Source organism: Dipodomys spectabilis, unplaced genomic scaffold (assembly GCF_019054845.1).
Source record: "Dipodomys spectabilis isolate Male_0828 unplaced genomic scaffold, ASM1905484v1 ptg000046l, whole genome shotgun sequence".
NCBI lineage: Eukaryota > Metazoa > Chordata > Mammalia > Rodentia > Heteromyidae > Dipodomys > Dipodomys spectabilis.
The window spans coordinates 2,198,941-2,223,131 of record NW_024870723.1 but is presented as its reverse complement, the minus strand read 5'-3'; the positions used below and the strand labels follow the sequence as shown (position 1 = coordinate 2,223,131).

The window sequence follows — 24,191 nt, the reverse complement described above, 5'->3', positions numbered from 1 at the left end:
GCTCAAGGTTAGTGCCCTACCACTTGAGCCACAGAGTCACTTCTGGCCTTTTCTGCTAGTGTGGTACTGAGGAATCGAACCCAGGGCCTCATGCATGCAAGGCAAGCATTCTACCACTGAGCCACCTTTCCAGCCCAAGCTCCACTTTTGAAAGGACGTATACAATAGGAGCTGAAGTTCCGGAAGAGTGAATAAGATATAAGACTGAAATCTCAGCAGTCTGAAACTCTGGCCAAGATGATAAAAAAAATGTTGACCATGATACATCAACCTTGTAAGGAATGTGTTGTGCCTACCTCAAAGGACTCATTTGACATCATGATCCTCACTCTAGCCCGCAGAAGACTTTTACTAATGGTACTGCAGAGGTGAGGAAATGAAGGTTGGGAAGAGTTGTGAAACCTCCCAATGTATGTAACTTAGTAAAGTCTCCAAATTGAAAGGGAAGTGGGTATAAACCTTAGGCTTGGGGACTTGAAGGCTAAATTCCCAAAGATTGGAAAGAATGTATCCAACAAGAGAGAAGATGACCCACAGAGAGTATTACACTGGGAAGGTGCCAGGAATAATTAGGAGCAAGGAGGGACTCTGGCCTGAGAATGCATTTATTTGTTGATTTATGAATGAATGCCTGATAACATTGAATTTTTTTGAATATCCACAGGGCGCTGTCCCTAGGTGGGATATGTATAGGAACATTGCTGTCCAGAGAAGACCTGGGAAATTACTTCTCGTAGGAAATTTAGCCTTTCAGACCAATCAGCAACCCACCTCCCTACCCGCCCCCCCCCCCCGCTTTTTTTTTTTTTTTGAAGTGGGATGATACTGGGGCTTGAACTCAGGGGCCTTGTGCTTGCTCAGCAAGCATTCTATCATTGAGCCTACGTCCCATCCTTTTTGGCTTTAGTTATTGTTCCTATAAGATGTTTTTGCCCAGGGCCAGCTTCAGACTCATCTTCCTACCTATTCTTCCTAAATAACTGAGATTAGAGGCTGGTATGCTACTCCTTGCTTGGTCTTTGAAGTGTCTCACCAACTCTTTTTCTAGGCTACCCTCCAGCTATGATCCTCCTACCTTGATCTCACAAGTAGTTGAGGTTATAGGAATAAACCATCATGCTTGGCTTCCCACACTGGTTTTAACTGGCTAACAATGAAGATATATGGATCACTGACTCATTCATCTTCTTTCTAGTTGAGTAGAAATGTCTGGATGGGTTTCAGTTTTAATTAGATTCTGCTTTTATCCTACTGCATCCCTTTAGGCATCCATTTTCCTCTTTATGACAGTTTCCTTATCTGGTAAACAGAGGATTGTCCTCACTGGTCTCCACTGGCTCCAGCTCTAACCTCGAGACTATCAAATGGCAGTATTTCAACTATACATCTAGGTGGGACAAATTATGATGAACATGGGTAGCTGTGAGTTCTAATCTCCAACTTCTTGCTCACTATCTCCATGAATTTGTATCCTCTCCTTCATTACAAAACAGTGTTGCTGAGAGGATCAGGGAGTATTCTGTAGGCAGACCAAGTACACGTAAGCAAGGACTTAGACCACTGACACATGCTATGGGATATAACTTGTCTACATTGCCTCCTCTAAACCAATCCCCAGAATTCCTTTAGGCTTCCCCCAAAATCTTTAAATAGAGAACTAAGGTCTACAGAGGGCAGGTGAGTCACAAAGTAAAAAGTAAGTCAGAGTATAACCCAAGTCCAAGCCCAATTTCCTTTTCTCTCCAGAGAACTAAAAAGTCAGTGAGCTGTTTCCTCCGCTGCAAGACTTGGCCATCGCCAGTAGGCCAATGGAAACCTAGAGGGAATGAGGTCATTACTTCTTTATAGAGCGGAAATTACTCTAAAAGGGTAACTGGCGTTCTTTTGCCTCACTCTCCTGAGCCTTGGAGATGGCTAGAGCATTCCTCTCCCTATCCTCCTCCCTTGTCTACCCAACTTGATATCAATTCCTTCCTCTTTCAGGCTTGGTCCAGCACATGTGGACTTTGTTGTCTATTCCCAGCTCGAGGCCAGGACCATTGTTTGTCCTTCAGAAAAGCCTGTGTCATGGGGAACTCATGGAGAAACTATTTCTCATAACTTCATTTCCTATGGCTTCTGATCTAAGAGACAGAATCCCAAATAACCGCTCTTCCCAGTGTATGCAAATAGTAACTAGAATCACAAATCAGTGGGGTGGAAAGGAGTTTGGGTTTGAGTCTGACTTCTGCACCTAGCAGAGGAAGGCCTTCAGAGATGTTTCTTCACCAGCCTGGGCCCCAATTTGTTCTTGTATTAATGGAGCCAGAGTGGACATCTTGCCAGACTGCGATTTAAGTCATTCAGTTACTAGTTACTGAGTACTTGCTGTGTGCAAGGCACTACTGTATTCTAGAAGCCCAGGATGAGATGTGAGGATATACGGGTGTTCTGACAGGGATGAGGAGGATGATAACAGATGTGCAAGACAATTTCAGTGACTGTGTACTTGAAAGGGGAGTGAAACAAGATACTTGATTAGAGGCTGAAGATATATCCTTATTTAAGGAGAACAGGGAACAACTCCCTGCAAAGGTGGTGTCTGAACAGAAGTTTGAAATAGATGAGGGGGTGAACTCCGTGACTAGCTGAGTGAGGGTCAGCACTAGGCTGAGGGCATAACAGTAACACAGGCCTTGGTGCATGCTGAGAAAGCACTAAGCCAGGGCACAGTTAGCAGGGAGCGGGGGAGATGGGGGGAGGCTTCTCAGAGCTTTGAGCCTTTGCAAGTCCAGAGGAGTCTGTAACTGACGTGGTGGGGAGCTCTTGGATTGGCTGAGTCTCCTCCACTGTTTAGGAATTGGTGGCTATGGGTATGCATGTGTTTATACACTCAGTATAAAGGTCTAGTACAATGTGACTAGCCATTTCTTGTCTTAGGGACATTCTTTATGCATGAAGGGCAAGCCCTGGGAGAGACATTTTACATCACACATCCTGGAGTCAAAATACTTATTTTTGTCTTAGAAATGAGAATGTGAAAGGCAGGAAGCCCAGTTCTTTTGGAATCCAAAGACAATGCTTTTCTGTTGTAGCAGACTTCTGTTTTCCTTTGCTTTACCAAAAAAAAAAAAAAAAAAGTCTGGCCAAGCATGGTGGCTCATTTCTCTAATCCTAGAGATGGTGAGAGAGGGGTTAGCAGTTTGAGGCCAGCATTGGAAAAAAAATTATGAGGCCCTATCTTCTCCAGTAAAAGCCTGTATATAATGACGGGCACCTATCATTTGGAAAATACAAATAAGAAGATGGTGATCCCCCAAAACAAGACCTTAATTGAAAAATAATTGAAATTAATAGGGTTGGAGGTGTGGCTCAAGTGTTAGAACATCTATCTAGCAAGCTCAAAGCCCTCAAAGCTCACATGCTGTCCCCTCTAAAACAGGAAGGAAGGAAGGAAGGAAGGAAGGGAAGAAAGAAGGGAGAAAAGAAGGAAGGAAGGAGAAAAAGAGAGAGAACAAAGGTGAGAGAAAGGAGGAAGGCAGGAAGGAAGGAAAGGAAGAAAGGAAGGACAAAAAGAAATATTGTAGATGTCTGAATCAATTTATACTCTTTAATTCATCTGAAGGGATGGGTAAACTGTTGGAAACCAGGAGGCAGTAATCTGATGTGACTTTAGGCAAATAATTTCCTCTTTCTGGGTTTTGTTGCTCCCTATGATGGTAGAATGCCTACTATTCTCAGTAAACATATTTAATGACAATGTAAAGATCATTTGCAGAGAGTGTAAAAGTACTTCTGACCTCCAGGCTTTTCAATAAAACTCATATCCTGACTCTGCAATCAGCCATGTGGCCTTGGGGAAGTTACTGACACTCTCTGAATCTGGACAGAGTCATCTGTACATTTGGAAAAATAATGAGCACACAGAGCTGCTGTGAGATGAAATATTTGAAAAGTGTAATATCTAATACAATTAATACTTATGTGAGTTATTATAAATATATTATTAATAATATATTAATATTACTGTCAGGTACAGTTGTACAGGGTTTGCAGTTTACAATCTCTTTGCATCTAAAATCTCTTCATCCTAATTGTGAATCTTACAGACATGTTCGTTATTGGTATGGTGCTTTGTTCTAAGACATCAGAATGTTAGAAGAGTTTTCAGATAGGTGCAAACCGGGTGTCTTAAGGAAGAGGTTCTGCTTTTCTTTTCCTTTTATAATTTACACAGAGGCCCTACATGCTACCAATGACTCTCTAAGAACGGGTCTTCCAGTCTATAAATGAAGCCCTGAAAAGCTTCTCAGGGCTTTGGGCCCTTGCAACTCCAGAAATAAACTTTGTATTACTTAATCTCATTAATGTCAGCCTGAGTAAATGTAGGGAGGGAACTATGACATGATGTGTGCTAGCTCAGAGGTATGTGAATTCTTGGAGTCTTTAACAAAACTGTAAGTTCCTATGAATTAGAAGAGTGGGAATGATAATGCTACCCTACCACTTGAGGGGGGCACTGTGATGATCGAAAGAGGGAAGAAGATATTTGAAAATCCTGACCTGTCCAAATTTGATGGATTACTTATACAAACACACACAAATACACGTACACATTCATAAATATAATTATGAATTATGATCTGTGTACATTACATTGTATATTTGGGTGATATATCTATGTAGTATAGAACTACATATAATAGGCGTGTATTTAACATACATGCATGTGTGTAAGTGTATCAACCTATTGGCCTGTGTATGCATTAAGAATTTTGTTGTTGGTGGTGGTGGTGGTCATGGGGCTTGAACTCTATGCCTGGGTGCTGGCCCTGAGCTCTTCAACTCAAGGCGAGAGCTCTACCACTTGAGCCACAGCCCTATTTCTGGTTTTCTAGTGGTTTATTGAAGATAAGAGTCTCACAGCCTTTCCTTCCCAGGCTGGTTTTGAGCCATGATCCTCAGATCTCAGCCTCCTGAGTAGCTAGGATTACAGGCATAAGCCACTAGCACCCAGCTTGCATTAGGAACTTATATAATATGTTTACTCATTTGGAGTAACCAAAAGTATGTATTAAACAGGAAAAACTGACCAACCAAGTTTTCCAGCTTAATACTCCTTTCATAGCTTTGATGGTAGACTTGGTTCTTCTCTTCTATTGAAAGGAAAATTTAAATGTAAATGGGTATCAAGGGAGTCATTTTCATTGAAGGTGAAAAAAATCTGTCTGTGGATAGGAGGACTAGGTAGAAGAAGTTGGATGAAAATGGTAGTCAACTGCTAACTCCTAACTCATCTCCCATTACCTCCACTACCCCAAATTCTCAAGGGCATCCATCCATCTCCAGCAGTGCATTTGCTACCTCTATCACTTCATCTTGGTTTCCCTCTCTCTCTCTCTCTCTTTCTGTCCTTCCCAATCTCTCTGTCTTTCTCATAAACATACATACAGACATACATACAGACAGACAGACAGATACACACACACACACACACACACATACACACATACACACACACACACACACACACACACACACACCAGAAATCCGCCCTTGTCTGCCACCTTCCAGGTCCCACCTCACAATGATTCACCTCAGCCCTGTGAAATGGTGTGAAATGTTGCTCTCACAACCAGAAAACCTGACTCATTTTTGCCCAGGCCTCTCTCCACCCTTCTGGAGGATCCAGAAGATGCCTCCAGGAATGGGATAGGGAGGGTGAGCTACTTTTGTGTGTATGCACACATATGTACATGCATGCATGCATGCATGCGTGCATGCAGAAGAAGCAAGGTTGGAGAAGGAAATGGGGCTCAGGAACTCATCCTGGCTCTTTGATGGGGTCACTGGGCTGCCTTTGGAACTCCTGGTCAGATGTGTATTTATAAGATGACTTTTTCTCATACACCTAGGAAGCAGAGGAAAAGCAGAGTTCATTTATGTACTGAAGCTATACCAGCTATCTGCTAATCATAGCCCTTCATTTGATATTTAGAAAAGGTGAAGAAGTTTTTGATATACAGCAATTTTTCATCTCTGTGGATGTTATTTGTATGATTATGGTTTGGGAAAGAGAAGAAGTGGTAAGTTCTGACCTCAGGACAAAAGCAAAAAACAAAAAAACCACAAGACCATGCCTGAAAAAATAATAAAGCAAAAAAAAAAAAAAAGACTAGGGTCGTGGATTAAGTGGCAAATTGCCTGCCTAGCAAGCACTAAGCTCTGAGTTCAAATCCTAGTATTGCCAAAAGGGAGGGAAGGAACGAAGGAACGAAGGAAGGAAGGAAGGAAAAAAGGGAGAAAGGGAGAGAAGGCAGGAGAGAGAGAGGGAGGAAAGGAAGGAAATTAAGGTATCACTAAATACACAGGATAAGTCATTTCTCTGGTTTGCTGAATTTGTTTCATTTTTTTCCCTACCTCATGCAAATTGTCTCATGAACTGGGAGTTTTCTTGGTAGTAATAGCAACAAGAAAGCCAGTATTCATTGAGTGTTTACTACCATGTGCAAGATAGTTTGCTCAGTGTTTGGCAAATAGTGTCTAAAATAGTTCTCTGTGAGATCCCATTGCTTCTGATGAGGTAGGCAGGCATGCCCCATAGCCCTTTCACAGTTAGACAAAATGAGGTTTAGTGAGACTTAAGTCACACTTAGGCTCTCTGACTTGATATCACCATTTAGCAAAGCCGGCATTTGAACCCAGGCTGAAAATAATGCTTCCTCTACTTTCCCTCTTCAAAGAGAAGAAGGAATGTAATATAATTGTCTAACTGGATAGTCACATGTGGAGGACACCTAATTAGGTTTCCAGGGGTGGCTGTAATGATACATCAGTCATGGATCAGCTCACGTGATCCACGTGGCATGTGGTGACGAGAGCACATGATGTCACTAGTAAACCACAGAAGTAGGAGTTAGGAAATGCATGATCTGGTCCCGGTATCTCTTCAGGTGCATGTATTCATTTCCTGAGCTTCCGTTTTCCCTTCTGTAAAACAGGAATTCTCATGTCCATCTTGTCCTATCTTCCTCAGCTCAGATGTATGAAGCTGAAATAGGATGGAGCACTGGGAGTATACAGAAGGAGAGGGCTATAGAAAGAGAAAGGCAATCCCTGTCAAGGGGAAGAAGAGTCAGTCACAGAATTAACAGTCAGTGTGAATGGTAGAGGGTGACACAGTAGAGGGCTTGGCCAGACAAAGTACCCTAGCATCCCCCACCTCGCACCCCATGGGCCTTCTTCCACTTAGTAGGAAGCCATGATTGTCCATCCAGTTACTCATTCTTCCTAAGTCCAGTCACTCATGCTCAGATGGTGAATACCTCAGGACAGGTCCTTCCTATAAACCCTTCCAGGCCATGGAGGCAGGGGTAGACAACTAATAATGATTTAAGGACCACTGTGAAAGGAACTCAGTCAAGGGGGCCCTATTTTTTTGTTTTTCTTTATTGTAAAGATACTGTACAGAGGGGTTACAGTTACATGAGTAAGGTCATGAGTACATTTCCTATGGAGCATTGTTACCTCCTCCTTTGTTTTTCCCTGCCATCCCTTCCCTCCTTACCTCCCCAACTCCTCCCCTCCCCAAGTTGTAAAGTTCATTTTTAAAATAGTGTCTTTTACATCTCATTGTTACAATGGGTAAACCTGTATCCTTACTTCAACATTTTGCATTTCCCTTCCCCTCCCCAAATTATATATATGCAAGATGCAGGGCACCGACTTCAAATAGAGTGAAAACAGGGGCTATACTGTGGGTGAAGCACATACAAAAGAAGCAAAAAAAATCACATAGTACATTTTAAGTACATTAAAAACAATAGCAAGCAAGCAAACAACAGTTGTGTCCCTATCTTGGGGTTCATTTCACTTAACATCATCTTATATGGTCATATGTACATAGCTTTTGACCTTTTCTGCTTGCCCTACTTGAACTAGTTATTGCAAATAAGGGAAACTATGGGACCTATATTTCTTTGGGCCTGGCTTACTTCACTTAATACAATTTTTCCTAACAAATGCGGTGATGCCATTCTTTCTGATGGAGACATAGAATTCCATACACACACACACACACACACATACACACACACACACACACACACACACACACACACACACACACACACACACACACACACACACACACACCACACCACATTTTCTTGATCCATTCATCTACTGAAGGGCATCTGGGTTGGTTCCATATCTTAGCTATGGTAAATAATGCTGTGATAAACATAGTTTTGCTGGCTCATAGGGGAGCTCTATGTGGAGTCTTTTGAGGAACCTCCATACTGCTTTCCAGAGTGGTTGAACAAGTTTACACTCCCACCAAGAATGCAGTAAGGTTCCTTTCTGTCCACATCCCCTCCAGCATCTGTTGTTATTAGAGTTCTTGATTATAGCCATTCTAACTGGGGTGAGGTGGTGTCTCAATGTTGTTTTTGATTTGCATTTCTTTTATGGCTAGAGAGGTTGAGCATTTCTTCATGTGTCTATTGGCCATTCTTATTTCCTCTTCAGAGAAGTTTCTCTGTAAGTCTTTAGCCCACTTATTTATTGGGCAGTTGTTTCTTTAAGGATTTGTTGTTGGGGATTTAATTTTTTGAGTTCCAAGTATATTTTAGATATGAGACCCTTGTCCGTTGTATGGCTAGTGAAGATCTTCTCCCAATCCGTGGATTTTCTATTGATCTTGCTAGCTATGTCCTTTGCCCTGCAGAAGCTCTGCAGATTCATGCAATCCCATTTGTCCAACCTTTGTTTGATTCGTTGTGTTTCTGGGTCTTTATTAAGAAAATTTTGGCCTGAGCCAAGGAGAAGGGGGCCTTAAATTTTGCTGGACAGAGATGAGGGGTGGCAAATTCGAACTTTTATTTAAGATGTTGGGAATGAGCAAAAGGATGAGTTTTCTCATGTGTTGACGGTGTCGTTCTCTCTCCCGTCTCCCTCTACCTTCCATTCATTCATCAGATCTGTAATGAATAATGACTGTGTTCTCTCACACTCTGCTGGACGTTGGGAAGACCAGGGGCATTATGGACATGAGCCCAGGCAGTACAGAGAGCTCTGAGGAGGTGGAGCTTCAGCTGAGTGAAAGGAAGACAGGAAAGACAGTTCTTCAGAGAATATGAAGTTCCCATACTGGGAAGTTAGCTCCAGTTTTTCTAGTATCCTCCTTTCTCTGTATGGAGAGTTAGCTTCCTGGTATTGGAGTTCCTCTGTCTCATGGGTGAATGTATGAATATATTTCCAGGTTTACCGTCACATTTTGTCCACCCTGGTGTGCCTTGTAGCTGGACATTAGTATACCCCGATACCTCCTCTCCCACCTTTTGGCATTGTTTTTTAATCATCGTGTGGATTTACCTTACCTGTATACCTTGTGTAGGTATCATGCCATTTAGATGCTTTCATAGACTCAATTTATTCTTCATAAGCCTATGCAGTAGATACTACCTCATCAGTCAATAGACCCTGACATCCTCATTTCAGAGACAAGCAAACTGAGGCTCATAGAGACAGAGCAAGTAGAAAGCATGTTTTGTAGTAATAAAACACTGGGCTTTGGAACTGGATTAACCTGGGTTTAAGTCTTAATTACACCATGCAATAGGCATGTGATCATTAATTTGCCTCAGCCCTCGGACTCGTCTATTTTTCTTCATAAAAAACGACAACTCTAACTCCAGTCCTACTAGCAGAACCCTGCTCATGCTGTCTCCTCACATTTGTGGGCAGAGTGTCTCAATGGACCCACCAGGAACAACTTTCTTGGTTCCCCCCTTCTTTTGCACAGAGAAGGAGATGCAGAAGGAAGTGCTCAGCCTAGAGAAAGTTGGAAGTGTTGGAAGCAGCGAGAATCTGATGAAAAGCACATTTCGTACAGTTGATTCTTTCCTCTTCACAATAAGTGTTACATTTGGGAATGTGATTTGAAAAGAAAGAAAGCCGTCTATTGAGGATTGCCAGACAGGCCATGAACACTGTGGTCCTTAAAGAAAGGTGGGGGGGGGAGGGAGGCTTGGCTTCCCTTGGTGCTTTCTCTTCTTTCCCAATCTGGTCCCCAAAATCATCTCTTCTCACACATGGTAGCAATCCCCACTCCAGCCAAATGCATTAGCATCATTTGTCCTCAAGACTTAGGGGATGACGAGGGTTTTTACAGCCATAATTAATCCAACTGTAGAAAAAAGGAAAGGCTCTATTAGCCAAGCACATATTAATTCTGGAGTTAATATTAAATTCTGCATTAATAATCAGTTGCAGGACTCCTTGGTGGGTCTCACGTAAAAGCAACTCTTGTAATTCTTCCTTGCTAAGCTGTGAACACCGCAGGGAATGGGCATTATTTGTGCGGTTCAGAGCTGTAACCCATAGTTGTAATCCTTCCCCTGGCACCTAGCAAGTGTCCAATGACTGTGTGTGAACTGTTCCAACCGTAGGTCTAACACACCTGTCTTAGACCTCATCAAGGAGGAAGTCAGAGTAATTGTTCTGTCTGCAGATCCCCAGAGGCTGAGATAAGGTCATTGTCGCAGATACCTCTGAGGCCACCTCTTGGCACAGAGCTGTTTCCACCACGTTGTGATGGAAAGTCAACTTGGTCGATAGTGATCTTAACTATACACGTCGCCCTTCTGCCCTACAGCCTGGTATAAGTCTGAGGGAGCTCCCAGCCCAGCTCAAAGTGTGTGATAAAATGAGCACTCAGATCAAGAGGTTTCAATTCATGAAACTCAGGAGCTGGGGGATAAGCAGCCTACCTCTCTTCATTTCTTTTTTTTTTTTTTTTGGACAGTCGTGAACTCTGGGCTTGGGCGCTGTCCCTGCGCTCTTCAGCTCAAGGTGAATGCTCTACCACTTGTGACACAGAGCCACTTCCGGTTTTCTAGTGGTTTATTGGAGATAAGAGTCTCACGGACTTTGCTGCCCAGGCTGGCTTTGGACCGTGATCTTCAGATCTCAGCCTCCTGAGTCCCTAGGATTACAGGTGTGAGCCACCTACAACGGGCTACCTCTCTTCACTTCTAGTCAGACAATTCTGGGAGATGTCCCAGGTACTTTTAAAAAGAGCTATTGAGTCCCCAAGCCATTGTCTTTGACTCTGTTTTTTGTTTTATGTTTTTTTTTTTTATTTTTTAGACAAAGCAACTAAGCTCTGCTCCAAGCCATCTATTCAATTTACATTAGATACATTCTTGAGTAAAGAAAGGAGCCTAGTCAATGGGAGCTGGTGGGGGGAAGGGGTGGCAGGTGGTTGGGATGACAAAGGAATCAAGGAAAATATTCTGTAAGTTCTTGTGAAGTAGTAAAATCTTTGTATCCTTCAACCTGATTATGGCTGTATGTTAGGAAAATCTTGGGATTTGGAAATCTGACCGATCTGACTATGAATTTGTAGCTTTATTATTTATAGAGTAAACTCTTGGTGTTCCTGATAGTTGATCCTTTTATTTTTCAATTGTGAAATTGAAGTCACAAAATTTAATGTCAAGGGTGTGTGTCTGGTAGGACTCACGGTTGTAAGTAACAGAAACAAATGGAAACTACTTTTGGCAGAAATGGAAAAAAAACCAATATGGACTTACTGTCACTCAAATATCAAGCTTCAGACATGACTAGGTTCAAAGTCATTGTGACTTGGTCTCTGTCCTAGGAGTTAGCCTGAGTGATCTGACCTGTGTCATTTTCTTTTGGGGCATCTGACATGGGGTGTCATGATCATTGATCATGTGCTGATCTAGAAGGATGAAATAGGCTTTCAATTGGAGGAGGGAGAACTGGTTCTCCATGGAACACTAGAATGCTGTTGGCAGAAAGGAGCGTGGATTTTCAGGTCAAACTACCAGATGTCCACTAGGGGGTGAACGTAATGATGAGCCAGAAGTCCGGGTGCAGAGTGCATGGCACACAGGAATTCTTTGTGGATTCTTGCTTATGCTGTATTGCCTCTTTTGGAGTTGGTATCTTCTCCATGAGTCCTATTTATTGCTGAAAGGTCACATATTAGGCAGGAAGAAGCCTAGCTTTCTCAACAGACAGTCCTTCTTTCCTTCTCTCCCTCCCTTCTTCCCTCCTTTCTTCCTTCCCTCCCCTCCTTCCTTCTTTCCTTCCCTCCTTCCTTCCTTCCTTTTTCTGTTTGTTTTTCTATCCTTTCCCTTCTCTTTCTTTCCCTCATTCTCCTTGTCCTTCCCCTTTCCCTTCTTTCTTCCCTTCCTTCCTTCCTTCCTTCCTTCCTTCCTTCCTTCCTTCCTTCCTTCCTTCCTTCCTTCCTTCCTTCCTTCCTTCTTCCTTCCTTCCTTCCTTCCTTCCTTCCTTCCTTCCTTCTTTTCTCTATCTCTATTCCATTTTCTTTCTCCCCTTCCCTCCTCCTTTCCTCTTTCTCGTTCTTTTTCTTCCTTTCTTTCCAAAATTTCTTCTTTCTTCTTTTCAAAATTACTTTTGTTTTCAAAAACACTAAGAATCTGTACAATTATATATTATGCAATATATCTAAAATTACATGAACTTAAGCACTAAAAATGTGTTATCAGAAAGTTTGATGATTGCTAACAGGGGAGCACTGGAATTTGGAAACCATCCAAACCATACCATATCAGGTATACAAGATATATAATCTCACATATTCCTCATCCATTTCTCTGAAGTATATATATTTACCTTCTTTCCTGATGAAGAAGCTATCCCCAAACTCATTCTCCCTACCACCTCGCACTGCCTTCACAATAGAGGTGACAATTAGCCAGGTGCCAGTGGCTCACTCCTGTAATCCTAGCTACTCAGGAGGCTCAGATCTGAGTATCACAGTTTGAAGCCTGTGAGACTCTTATATCCAATAAAATACTCAGAAAATGCTGGATGTGGTGCTGTGGCTCAAGTGGCAGAGCACTAGCCTTGATTAAAAGCAGCTCAGGGTCAGCGCCTATGCCCAGAGCTCAAGCCCCAGCCAGGACCAGCAAAAAAAAGAAAGAAAAAGTGACAATTAGTATACTCTGATTCTTCAGATTTAAAATATCATGCTGGACATTGGTGGTTCATGCCTGTAATCCTAGCTACTCAGGAAGCTCAGATCTAAGGGTAGCAGTTCGAAGCCAGCCCAGACAGGACTGTCCATGAGACTTTTATCTCCAATTAATCACAGAAAAACGTGGAAGTGGCGCTGTGGCTCAAGTGGTGGAGCACTAGCCTCAAGCAAAAGGAGCTCAGGAACAGTACCTAGACCCAGAGTTCCAGCTCCAGGACCAGCCAAAAAGGAAAAAAGAATCATATTTTGGAAGAAGTGAACCAAGTGCAGCTGACAGATGTGACATCTTTAAAGATGCATTTTGTCACTGATAATGACTTTGACTAGTGACTACCTTCACCCAGCTAAAGAAAAAGGATGTAAATGCAAACAAATCCCTGGTTCATCCAGGGCACCATGGCAGGTTCCAGAGGTCAGTCAAAGAGCAGACCTGAAGTCCCCTAGCTGGTTTTGTTTTTGTTTTTGTTTTTGAAAAAATATGGAGTCCTGAGATGGTGACCTTTCTCCCCACCTGAGCTAAATAATTCTCTCCCTCCCACCTCCTGTATTGTGGAATTTCTTTGCTGCTTCTTTCCCAACCTGTTTTCAATTTGTTCTTGTGGCCAGCTTTGACTGTGACCTCAACTCAATCAGAAGGGAGAGAGTGAGGGAGAAAGAGGGAAAACCAGGGGAAGAGGGCTGCAGGAGAGCTGAATGGGCAAGGAGAGGAAGAGCTGAGGGGGCGCACCCAAGGGTTGGGTCTTGAGGAATATTGCTCCGTGTCTTCATGGGTTCATTCTGAAGCAACAGCAGGAGCAGTATTACATTTTTCTGTGGAAGGCGAGGAGAGCAGAGCCCAAGCCGAAGTGGTGAAAGAAATGTAGGGGTGGGGGGCGCTGTTCCCAGCCCACTCCGATTACAGCCCCAGAAGAGTTGTAATGGGGAACAGGCACATTCCTGCACAGCAACTCTCCACTTCCTATCTGTTCTCAAGGAAAGGAACACAGGAAAACCTGCTAGGGATGTGGATGGGCTTGCTTCTGTGTGGCAGGGCAGCAACCTGGCTCCTTGAAAAGGCCTTGAACGTGTACCTTGAAAGGCATCTCCTAGCCGAGTGCACAGGCGGTTCTGATGCAGGAGAACTGGCCTTGGCTGTGGACTCTGCTCCTTGGCTAACTGCAAATCCTGGGCATTTGTATTTCAATGTGGCAATGTAGCACTGTTTGGGGATTCAAACATTGTAAGCCATAAAACCCCTTTTTAAAAAGTAGGAGTAATTAGCTGTACAAGAGCTTTTCATTTTGATATATTCATACAATATACCTTGATCAGACTCAATCTCTCTGTTACTCTGTTACTCTCTCATCCCCAATTAATCTCAGCAAGCTTCATTGTTGCATCCGCACACACATACAAAAATTATTTTGACCATATTTATCCTTCTATGCCTTCTTCAGCAGCCCCCTCCATCACTTCTAATTAGTACCCACACCCCTGACAAGGTTTCAATATTTACTTTGGTTTAATGTTAATTATTTCAGTGGGATTCACCATGGTATTTCATACATGCATATACTGTACTTTAATTCATTTCCCTGTTAAAGATATAATTTATTTTGTTGTTGGTGGTGGTGGTGGTGGTAGTGGTGGGACTTGAACTCAGTGCCTGAATATTGTCCCTGAGCCTCTTTGTGCTCAAGACTAGTGCCCTACCACTTGAGCCACAGCACCACTTCCAGTTTTTGAGTGATTAATTGGAGATAAGAGTCTCACAAGGGCTTTTCTGCCCAGGCCATCTTTGAACCATGATCCTCAGATCTCAGCCTCCCGAGTAGCTAGAATTACAGGCATGATCCACTGACACCCAGCTTTATTTTTCTTTATGAATAATATTCTATAGTGTGTGTGTGTGTGTGTGTGTGACATTTTTTTTAACCATTCATCAGTTGTAGGACATCAAGACTGTTGCCATACCTTGGCTATTGTGAATCGTTCTTCAACAAGCATGGGTATGCAGGTGCTTCTACTATATCCTGACATATAATCCTTCAGAGAAATTCCCAAGAGTGGAATGGCTGGGTCATATAGGAGTTCTGTTTTTATTATTACCTGCTATTCTCATATCCATAATGGTTGCACTCATTCTTAATTACACTTACACCAACAGTATATAAGGGTTCCTTTTCCCCCCTCACATACCGACCAGCATTTGTTGTTTGTGTTCTTGATGATGGTCATTCTGGAATACAATGAAGTCTCAATGTCATTTTGATTTGATTTTCCTTATGGCCAGGGATGTTGAACATTTCATTGTGTGTTTATTGACCATTTGTACTTCTTTTGAGGATCAGCTGCCCAGTTTATCTTCCCATATATTGTATTGGTGATTCTTTGGGATTTTAGTTTATGAAGCCCCCCCCCATATATTGTAGTGATTAATCCCCTATCAAACATATAACTGGAAAGGATTCTCTTCCCTTCCATAGGCTGCTTTTTCAGCCTAGTGACTATTTCCTTTGCTGAGCAGGAGGTTTTAAGTTTAATGCTATCCCACTTGTAAATCCTTGTTCCTAATTGTGGAGCTCTTAGGATTATCTTCTGCATATGATATAGCAGTTTTCCTGTACTAACTTCAAAGGTTCAAGTCTAAGAAATTTATGTACTTTAAATTGATACAGGGCAAGGGATAGGGTCTAGGTTCAGTCTTCAGCATTCTTCCAGTACCATTTCTTAGAGAGGCTATCTGTTCTCCAACATAAATTTTGTCAAAAAAATTCAGCTGGCTATAGGTGTGTTCCATTGTACTTCTTGTCTGATTTTGTATGAGAACCATGCTGCTTGGGTTACTATGGTTCTGTGATGTAAATAAAAGTTTGTTATTGTTGTTCTTGCAGCTAAGGAATCACTCCATTGAGCTGGATATTCAGGACTTTTTATGTTTCTATAGGAATTTTTTTCTTTCTTTTTTTCTGTCTGTTGTGGGGCTTGAACTCTGGGCCTGGGCGCTGTCCCTCAGCTCTTCAGCTCAAGGCGAGCGCTCTACCACTTGAGCCACAGCTCACTTCCGGTTTTCTGGTTGTTTATTAGAGATAAGAGTTTCATGGACTTTCCTTCCCAAGCTGGCTTTGAACCACAATCCTCAGATCTCAGCCTCCTGAGTAGCTAGGATTACAGGTGTGAGCCACCAGCTTGTTTATATAGGAATTTTTTTGTTGTTGTTGTTCTCAAACCATTTCAAAGTTTTTTTGTTTTTTGTTTTTATATTGTGAAAATACTGTACAGAGGGGTTGCAATTACATGGGCAAGATAATGAGTACATTTCTTATCAAGCATTGTAGCCCCCTCCTTTGTTTCCCCTTCCCATCCCTTCTCCTCCCTCCCAATCCTCCCCAACCCCCTCACCTCCCCACCTCCGCACCAAAGTTGTAAAGTTCATTTTTGACATAAATTTTGTGATTATTTTTTTAATCTATGTGAAGAATGATATTGGAATTTTGGCCAATATTGCATTGAATAGATAGCCTACTTTGAGCAGTATGGCCACCTCATGGTAATAATTCTGCCAATCCATGAGTCTGAGAGATCTTTCCATCTCCTGGTATGTTCAATTTATTTCTTCAAGGTTTTATAGTTGTACAGGTTTAAACATTCTTGGACAAGTTTATCCCTAGGTATTTTTTGAGGCCGTTGTAAAAATAATTTTTCTTAAAATTTCCTTTTCAGCCCATTCATTACTGATTTCTGGATGTTGTTTTTGTATCCCGCTTTATTGCTGAAAGTGTTTATCAAATCTAGTGGTTTTGGGTGGAATCTTTAAGAGTCCTTTAGGATCATATAGTTTGTAAATAGCAATAATGTGACTTCGTCATTCCTTACTTAGATCGCTTCCATTTCTTTCTTTTACCTTACTGCTTTCTGGATTGGAATTCCATTACTTTATTGAATAAGAATGGAGAGAGTGAACACCTGACTTTAGAGAAAATAGTTTTAGGATCATCCCCGCCCATTTAGTATGATGTTGGCTATTGATTTGCAATATTTAACCTTTATTATGTTGAAGTACATTTTCATTCTTAGTTTCTTCAGAGCTGTCATCATAAAATGCTTTTATTTCTGTACTAATTGAGATGATAGAATGATTCTTACCCTTGATCCTGTTTATGTATTATTTTACATTTATGGATTTACATGTGTTGAGTCAACCTTGCATACTTGGAATGAAACCAACTTTACCATGATGTATGACATGCTGTTGAATTTGGTTAGCAAGTATTTTATTGAGAATTTTTGCATCCATGTTTGGCAAAGAGAATGGTCTGCAATTTTTTTCTTTTGTTCTCTTAGAAAAAAAGAACTAGCCAAACCCCAAACTAGCAGATGGAAAGAAATAATAAAAATCAGGAAGAAATCAATGAAGTAGAGATAACATATTTATATTAATATATAAAGATAAATATATAGATATTATATACATATTATTTATATAAAAAATAATGAAACAAAAAGTTATTCTTCAAAAAGGTAAAATTTGTTAGGCTGGGAAGGTGGCTCAGTGGTAGAGCGCTTGCCTTGCATGCATGAGGCCCTGGGTTCGATTCCTCAGCACCACAAAAGAAAAAAGAAAAAAGCCGGAAGTGGCACTGTGGCTCAAGTGGTAGAGCGCTAGCCTTGAGCTGAAGAGCTGAGGGACAGCGCCTAGGCCCAGAGTTCAGGCCCCACAACCACACCCAAAACAACAACAACAACAACAAAAAGGTAAAATTTGTAAATACTTAGTGAATTTGACTAAAAGGTGAAGCAAATCAATAAATAAAATTAGAGATAAAAATGGGTTATCACAACAAATGCAAGTGAAATCCAGAAGATCATATGGGAATATTTTAAAAACTTATATTCAGATAAGCAAGAAAATAAAAAGGAATGGTTGCATTCCAGATAAACTTGATCTACCAAAACTGAACGAAGAGTAGATCAACCACTTCACTAGATCTATAACAAGCAATACAATTGACATGGTAGTAAACAATCTCCAAAGCAGAAAAGCCTAGGACCTGATGGATTTACTACTGAACTTTACCAGAAGAACTAACACTTTTGGTGTTAGTGCTCAAACTTGCCCAGGAAAGGAACAGTCTGGAACCCTATGAAGCAAGTATTAACTCATTCCAAAGCCAAACAGGTCCATAACAAATTAAGCAGCAAAACTTTTAAGCCTAGATTTTTTATAAGTAGTGGGTTTTTTTGTTTTTGTTTTGTTTTGTTTTGTTTTGTTTTGTTTTGTTTGCTAGTCCTAGGTCTTGAACTCAGAATCTGGGCACTGTCCTTCTGGCTTTTTTTGTTTGTGTATTACAGAGGAATTGAACCCAAGGCTTCATGCATGCTAGGCAAGCACTGTACCACTAAGCCACATTCCCAGTCCCTAAAGTTAAAAATAAAGTAAAACATGGATCATTAATATAGTATAAGAAATAGATCAAAGTAAAGTTCATCAAACTGAAGGTTAATATGGATGCAGAAGAAACTAATTCAGGCCACTCCTTTATTAATGTGTATCCTTTCCATTGGAGTTCCATACATTCCATTTTTCCAACCACTGTGAGAACATACTATATATTAGAGACCTACTGAACTCCTTCTCTCTCTCCTGGGCTTTATATCTTTCTCATAAATTCAAATTTAAGCAGACAGCAAGGTGGAATCATACTTAACACAATGCCTGGTGCATAGTAAATGCCCCACAAATACATGTTATATTCATGTCAGCTGAAGTGGCTGGAATATAGATGGCCTTTAGGAAAGTTCTATAGTTCTAGATGTATCGCACCAGCTGCCTGATATGAATGAGCTAGTATCTTATGGAAATTATGATACCAAGATTTTTTCCACACCTTGCTTCTTACCATATGCATCATGACAGATACATCATTTCCTTTATCTCACCTTTGATTTTGAGCTGGTGCTTAAAAACCCTCTACGTGTCCTTACCTGCACTTTGTTGTGATGATACAAATGAGAACAACAAACATATTAGTGAGCGTTAATATGTTTTTTAGACTGTTTATTGATGGATCTGTATTTAAGACAGATTTAATATTTAATATTTGAGACAACACTTGCACCACTGTCTTTTGACAGATAGAAAAATAAATGTGTAGAATTAAGGAACTTGTCCAAAACAAGCAGTAAGAGGGGAGTGCACCAGGATTCAGTGATAGGCAGCATAAATTCAGAGCCCAAGCTTTTAACCATTGCCCTCTATTGCTGCTTATTGAATTGTACTGCTGCCAGATGCAAATTACGGTAAATTATGGAACTGCAATACATCTGGATGAATTGTGATGATTTGCATTAGTGCATAGAGAAGCCCTAGACCTTTCTTATGAGCCCCTCCACTGGTGATCAAGGACATTGAAGTGGAACTTCATTCACCTGCCTCCATTTACATTGCATTTAAACATTCTGAAGTAGCATGCCAAGAAAAGCAATCTCATGATTTACTTTATGGGGCTGTTCTTGTATTTAACAACCCTTCCTGTTGTCAGATTACAAGCTGTAGAAAGTCAGGGGCCATTTCTTTTATTGTCTCATTCTTCAAGCCCATAGAGCTAAGATAGTGGCATAAATTCAATTGTAACTTGAATGACACTATGAGAGCTCACTTCCTACTGCTTTCACTTTGAGACTTTCTCTAGGAGGCAGCATAGTACAAAAGAAAAGGGATGATTTGGGTTGAGAAGAATAGAGGTTCAAATCTCAGCACTTTCTCTTCCTAAACTGTACTATGGGTTGAGGAGTAAATAGAATAAAGGAAAATATGTATTAACTGTCAATTCTGTTTTCTTTTTTTTCAAGGTCATTATCTGCACATCATTCTAACTAGAATACTTTCTAATACTTTCTTTTTTTTTTTTTTTTTTTTCTGTCTGTTGTGGGGCTTGAACTCTGGGCCTGGGCACTGTCCCTCAGCTCTTCAGCTCATGGCGAGCACTCTACCACTTGAGCTACAGCGCCACTTCCGGTTTTCTGGTGGTTTATTGGAGATAGGAGTCTCATGGTCTCTCCTGCCCAGGCTGGCTTTGAACCACGATCCTCAGATCTCAGCCTCCTGAGTAGCTAGAATTACAGGCGTGAGCCACCAGCACCCGGCTCTTTCTAATACTTTCTAACTATATACTTATATTGCCCTTGCTTGCTAAGAGTAGTTATAACTCAGGTTAACTTCACTTTATCTAAACCTAAACTTAGAACTGTTCACTTAAAGGCTTATGGGGTTTTATCCATGGTGCAAGTTATTCTGAAATTCAGGAAAGTATCTGGAAAGCAATGCTCATTTGCAAATGAATGTCAGCCATCTTCTGGCTTCAAGACAGTTTATTAATACTGGCCACAGGCATACTGAATTCCCTCACAAAGAGCCAACTCTTTCAATGGCTATCTGGAAATAAATCGAAAAGCAGACAGACACGGAACCAAACTCAAAGAAAACAAATACAAGCAGCCAGAGTTAAAATCTTGAGAAACTAAGTGAAACAAGACCCTCACTCCTTTCAGAGAACAATCTCATGTTTTTTCTTTCTTATTTTATTTTCTTTTTAATTTTTCACTCCATAATTCATCTGTTTTGATTTCTATTGAAATGGAGATATAATTGGTTTATGATTGCACCATGCAAGAGTTTAATGTGAAAGATTAGGTGTCAAACGTGAGAAAAATGAGCTTTAGTTACTTCTTCCTTTTCCAATAAAACATCTAGTTCCAGACATCTTGGTTTCTTCCTAGAGACTTTTTTTTTCTAGACTCCAACAGCTATGAACCTCTAGCCTACAGTAGGGACATTGAAACTTTTGAGGAATTTTAACCAATGGTGGAAATGGTTATTAATCGTATGTCTGTTCTTTTGACAGCAGCTGGAATTGCATGTTGATGACTTTAATGTGCATCCAGGAACTACATGACAAGTCTCTGAACTGTAGCTTGTCTTTGAAAAAAAAAAATAGAAAAAGAAACCCATTACCCATCAGGTCTGCTATTTGAGATTACAAAACAAATACAATATAGACTTACTCTCAGGGCTACCCAGGAAATCAGTCAACAGGAATTCAAAGATTCACTTGCTAGATGAAGAATGAAACACTTTCGATTTTTCCTTTTAACTTTTCTTTGAAGACCAGTAGAAAATTATGGGTATATTGTGTCCAAATAGTTCCTGGTAAAGAAGCATCATGTGGCTTTTGTAATTCTCACTTTTTTTCTTTTTCTTTCTCTTTTTCCTTGTGGTGTGTGTGTATGTATGCATGTATATGTGTGTGCATGTGTGTGTACATGTACATGTGTGTATATATTTGTGTGATGGTCCTGGAGCTTGAAATTGGGTCCTGGGTACTGTGCCAGAGCTTCTTTGCTCAAGAGTACCATTCTATGCTCTACCACTTGAGCCACACCTCAACTCCTACATTTTCTTTTTGTAATTAGTTAAAAATAAGGATCTCACAGGCTTTCCTGCCTGGGCTGGCTTTGAAGTACTATCCTTACATCTTAGCCTCCTGAGTAACTAGGATTACAGGTGCAAGCCATTCTTGATTCTCATTTTTCCCAAATACTTGGTCAACGTTGCTATTCCAATTAACATTGGCTCATAGCTAATCTCAGTTAGAGAGGAACTAACATAACAGACATCCTCCTCTTGCTTACTACAGGAACTATATACAAGTACAGTCTGAGGGGCTCAGCGTAGGCATGATGGATGAGAAGGAAGAATGGATGGAGTCTCTTATCACTTAATACTGTGTGCTATAAAATACCTTACATGAGATTTGCCCCTAAATCATCCAATTTTAGCACTGAAAGGAAACTAAGTGGCCATTTAGGCTGTCTCATTTGCTTTATCTATTTTTAAGTATTTTTAATCGATTTTTCTCTTGCAACAAAAGCAATACATGTTTATAGATGTTAATTTGAAAAGTAGAGATAAGCAAAAATAAGACAGAAAAAGTACCTCACTCCCTAGACAGAATGTCTCTGAAGCATTTGAAATATTTTCCTTGTTAGGTTTTCAAATTTTTGTATGCATATTTTATATGTGTATATTACATTATATATGTATATATTTTCATGATATTGCATTATTCTGTAGTAATGTAACCGTTTTACTTTGTGTGTGTGTGTGTGTGTGTACCAGAATTTGAACCTGGAGCCTCACACTCACTTACCTTTGTTGCTGATAGCTGACATGCTTCTATTTGAGCCAAGCCTCTAGCATAGCATTTTGCTGGCTAATTGGAGATGGAATCTTTCAGACAGTTCTGCCAAGGCTGGCTTCAAATTATGATCCTCTATATCTCAGCCTAATGAATATCTAGAATTACAGGTATGAGCAACCAGCACCTGGCTCTGTAACCTGTGGTTTGTTTTAACTTAACTGATATTATGGACATCTTTTCACTTTGTATTTTTGCATACATTATTTGTAGTGACTGTAATATATCCCACTGTAAAAGAGCTGCAATTGGTAATAGACATTTTTGTAATGCTAAACATTTAGTTACTTCAAAATCCTTACCAAATCTAAACAGTACTATAATGTTAGTCCTTAACACTTATTTTTTGCATACATCTCCTTGTTAAATTGCTTTTAAAGAATCCCAACAATGGTTCTAATAACCTTCCTTCATATAACTGACAACTAAGGCATACAGATGGGGATTCTGTTGATCAAATCCATGTAGCAAATACTTGTGAGAGCTGAGACTAGAGTTTAAAATCCTGGTTATTATCTAGTTAACATCTAGATGAGATCCTTTCATTCTTCTTTATTTTCTAGTTCTCTTTTTAACAAATGTCAACTGTATTCTACAATCCAATGGGGCTAACTTAGCTTTTTGGAAATCAGAGAGTTTAAGGGATTACAGATGTGTGGTACCTCATCCACTGTCATTTCCGGTGTCCGTGGTCTTCATTGCTAATCACACATAGAACTCCTCCCCGTTCCCGGGCTAGATCCTTGTCCATCTCAACAGCACCATGAAACTGCCAGCAGCATAGGAGAGCGGCCATGAGACATGAAACTTCTTTTATCCTTAGGCCAAGTCTTTTCTTTTTTATACGAAGAAGTAAAATTCAGTTCCAAGAAAGATCTTGCTTAAGGAGTTGGGAGAATAGCAGTAACAAGGTTGAAGTTGTTACTTTATACAAAAAGCCTAATTCCCTTGTCATTTGCATTTTTATTATACAGTAACTTATTTTAACCTTGCTATAATTATATAAAGGTTGGTAGTAGTATTTCTACTTTGCAGGTGAAAAAATTCTGGCATAAATTTGAATTTGTCAGGGCATGGATGCTGTCCCTCAGGATTTTCGGTTTGTTTGGTTTTTGTTTTTTTTTTTGTTTGTTTATATGTTTGTTTGTTTGTTCCCTCAAGGCTAGAGCTCTACCACTTGGGCCACAGGTCCACTTCTGGATTTGGGATGCTTAATTGGAGAAGAGTCTCACAGACTTTGCTGCTCAGGCTGGCTATCATTTTTAGATCTTGGGATTTGTTTTAAAACTTTTATTTATTTATTTTTATGGTGAAGGTGATGTACAGAGGGTTACAGTTATATAAGTCAGGTAATGAGAACATTTCTTTTTAAGCAGTGTTACCTCTTCCCTCGTTTTCTCCCATTTTTTCTCCTCCATACCCCCTCCCCCACAATTTGTGTAGCTCATTTTCAGCGTAGTGTCTAGTGAGTATCACTGCTGAATTGGTTCACCCTTTGTCCCACTATTTCTGTGCTCCCCTTTACCTTCCTATAAAACAGATAAAGTTACATATAAGAAAAAAGGTACAGAAAACAAAAACAGGCACAGAGGGGGTGGGAAGCAAAATAACAAAAACCTCGTGTTTCCATTTCTTGGAGTTCATTTTGATAAACAGCATTTTATATGATCATATGCACATAGCCTATCTCCCGATTCTCCTGATAATGGTATGCAGTCATTCAATGTGTTTGGACAGGGAATTAATGTCAGATCACCAAGGCCTGGGCTGGGGAGCTCACTTTTCTTTGTCTCCCTCCAGGAGAATTCCTGAGTTTTGCTGATGACTTACTCTCTGGCCTGGGTACATCTTGCGTTGCTGCTGGTCGAAGCCATGGAGAGGTCCCTGAAGTCAATATCTACTCGGTCATCTTCAAGTGCCTGGAGCCTGATGGTCTCTACAAG

General features: G+C 40.6%; 1 protein-coding gene across 1 annotated transcript in view; it reads left to right on the top strand.

Moving 5' to 3' along the window:
* Astn2 (astrotactin 2) overlaps positions 1 to 24,191 on the top strand; it is an 887,273-nt gene that overhangs the window by 809,217 nt on the left and 53,865 nt on the right. Inside the window, exon 20 of the mRNA XM_042678724.1 lies at positions 24,049 to 24,190. Within this exon, the coding sequence (XP_042534658.1) occupies positions 24,049 to 24,190 (142 nt within the window). The remainder of the gene's footprint in view (positions 1 to 24,048; position 24,191) is intronic.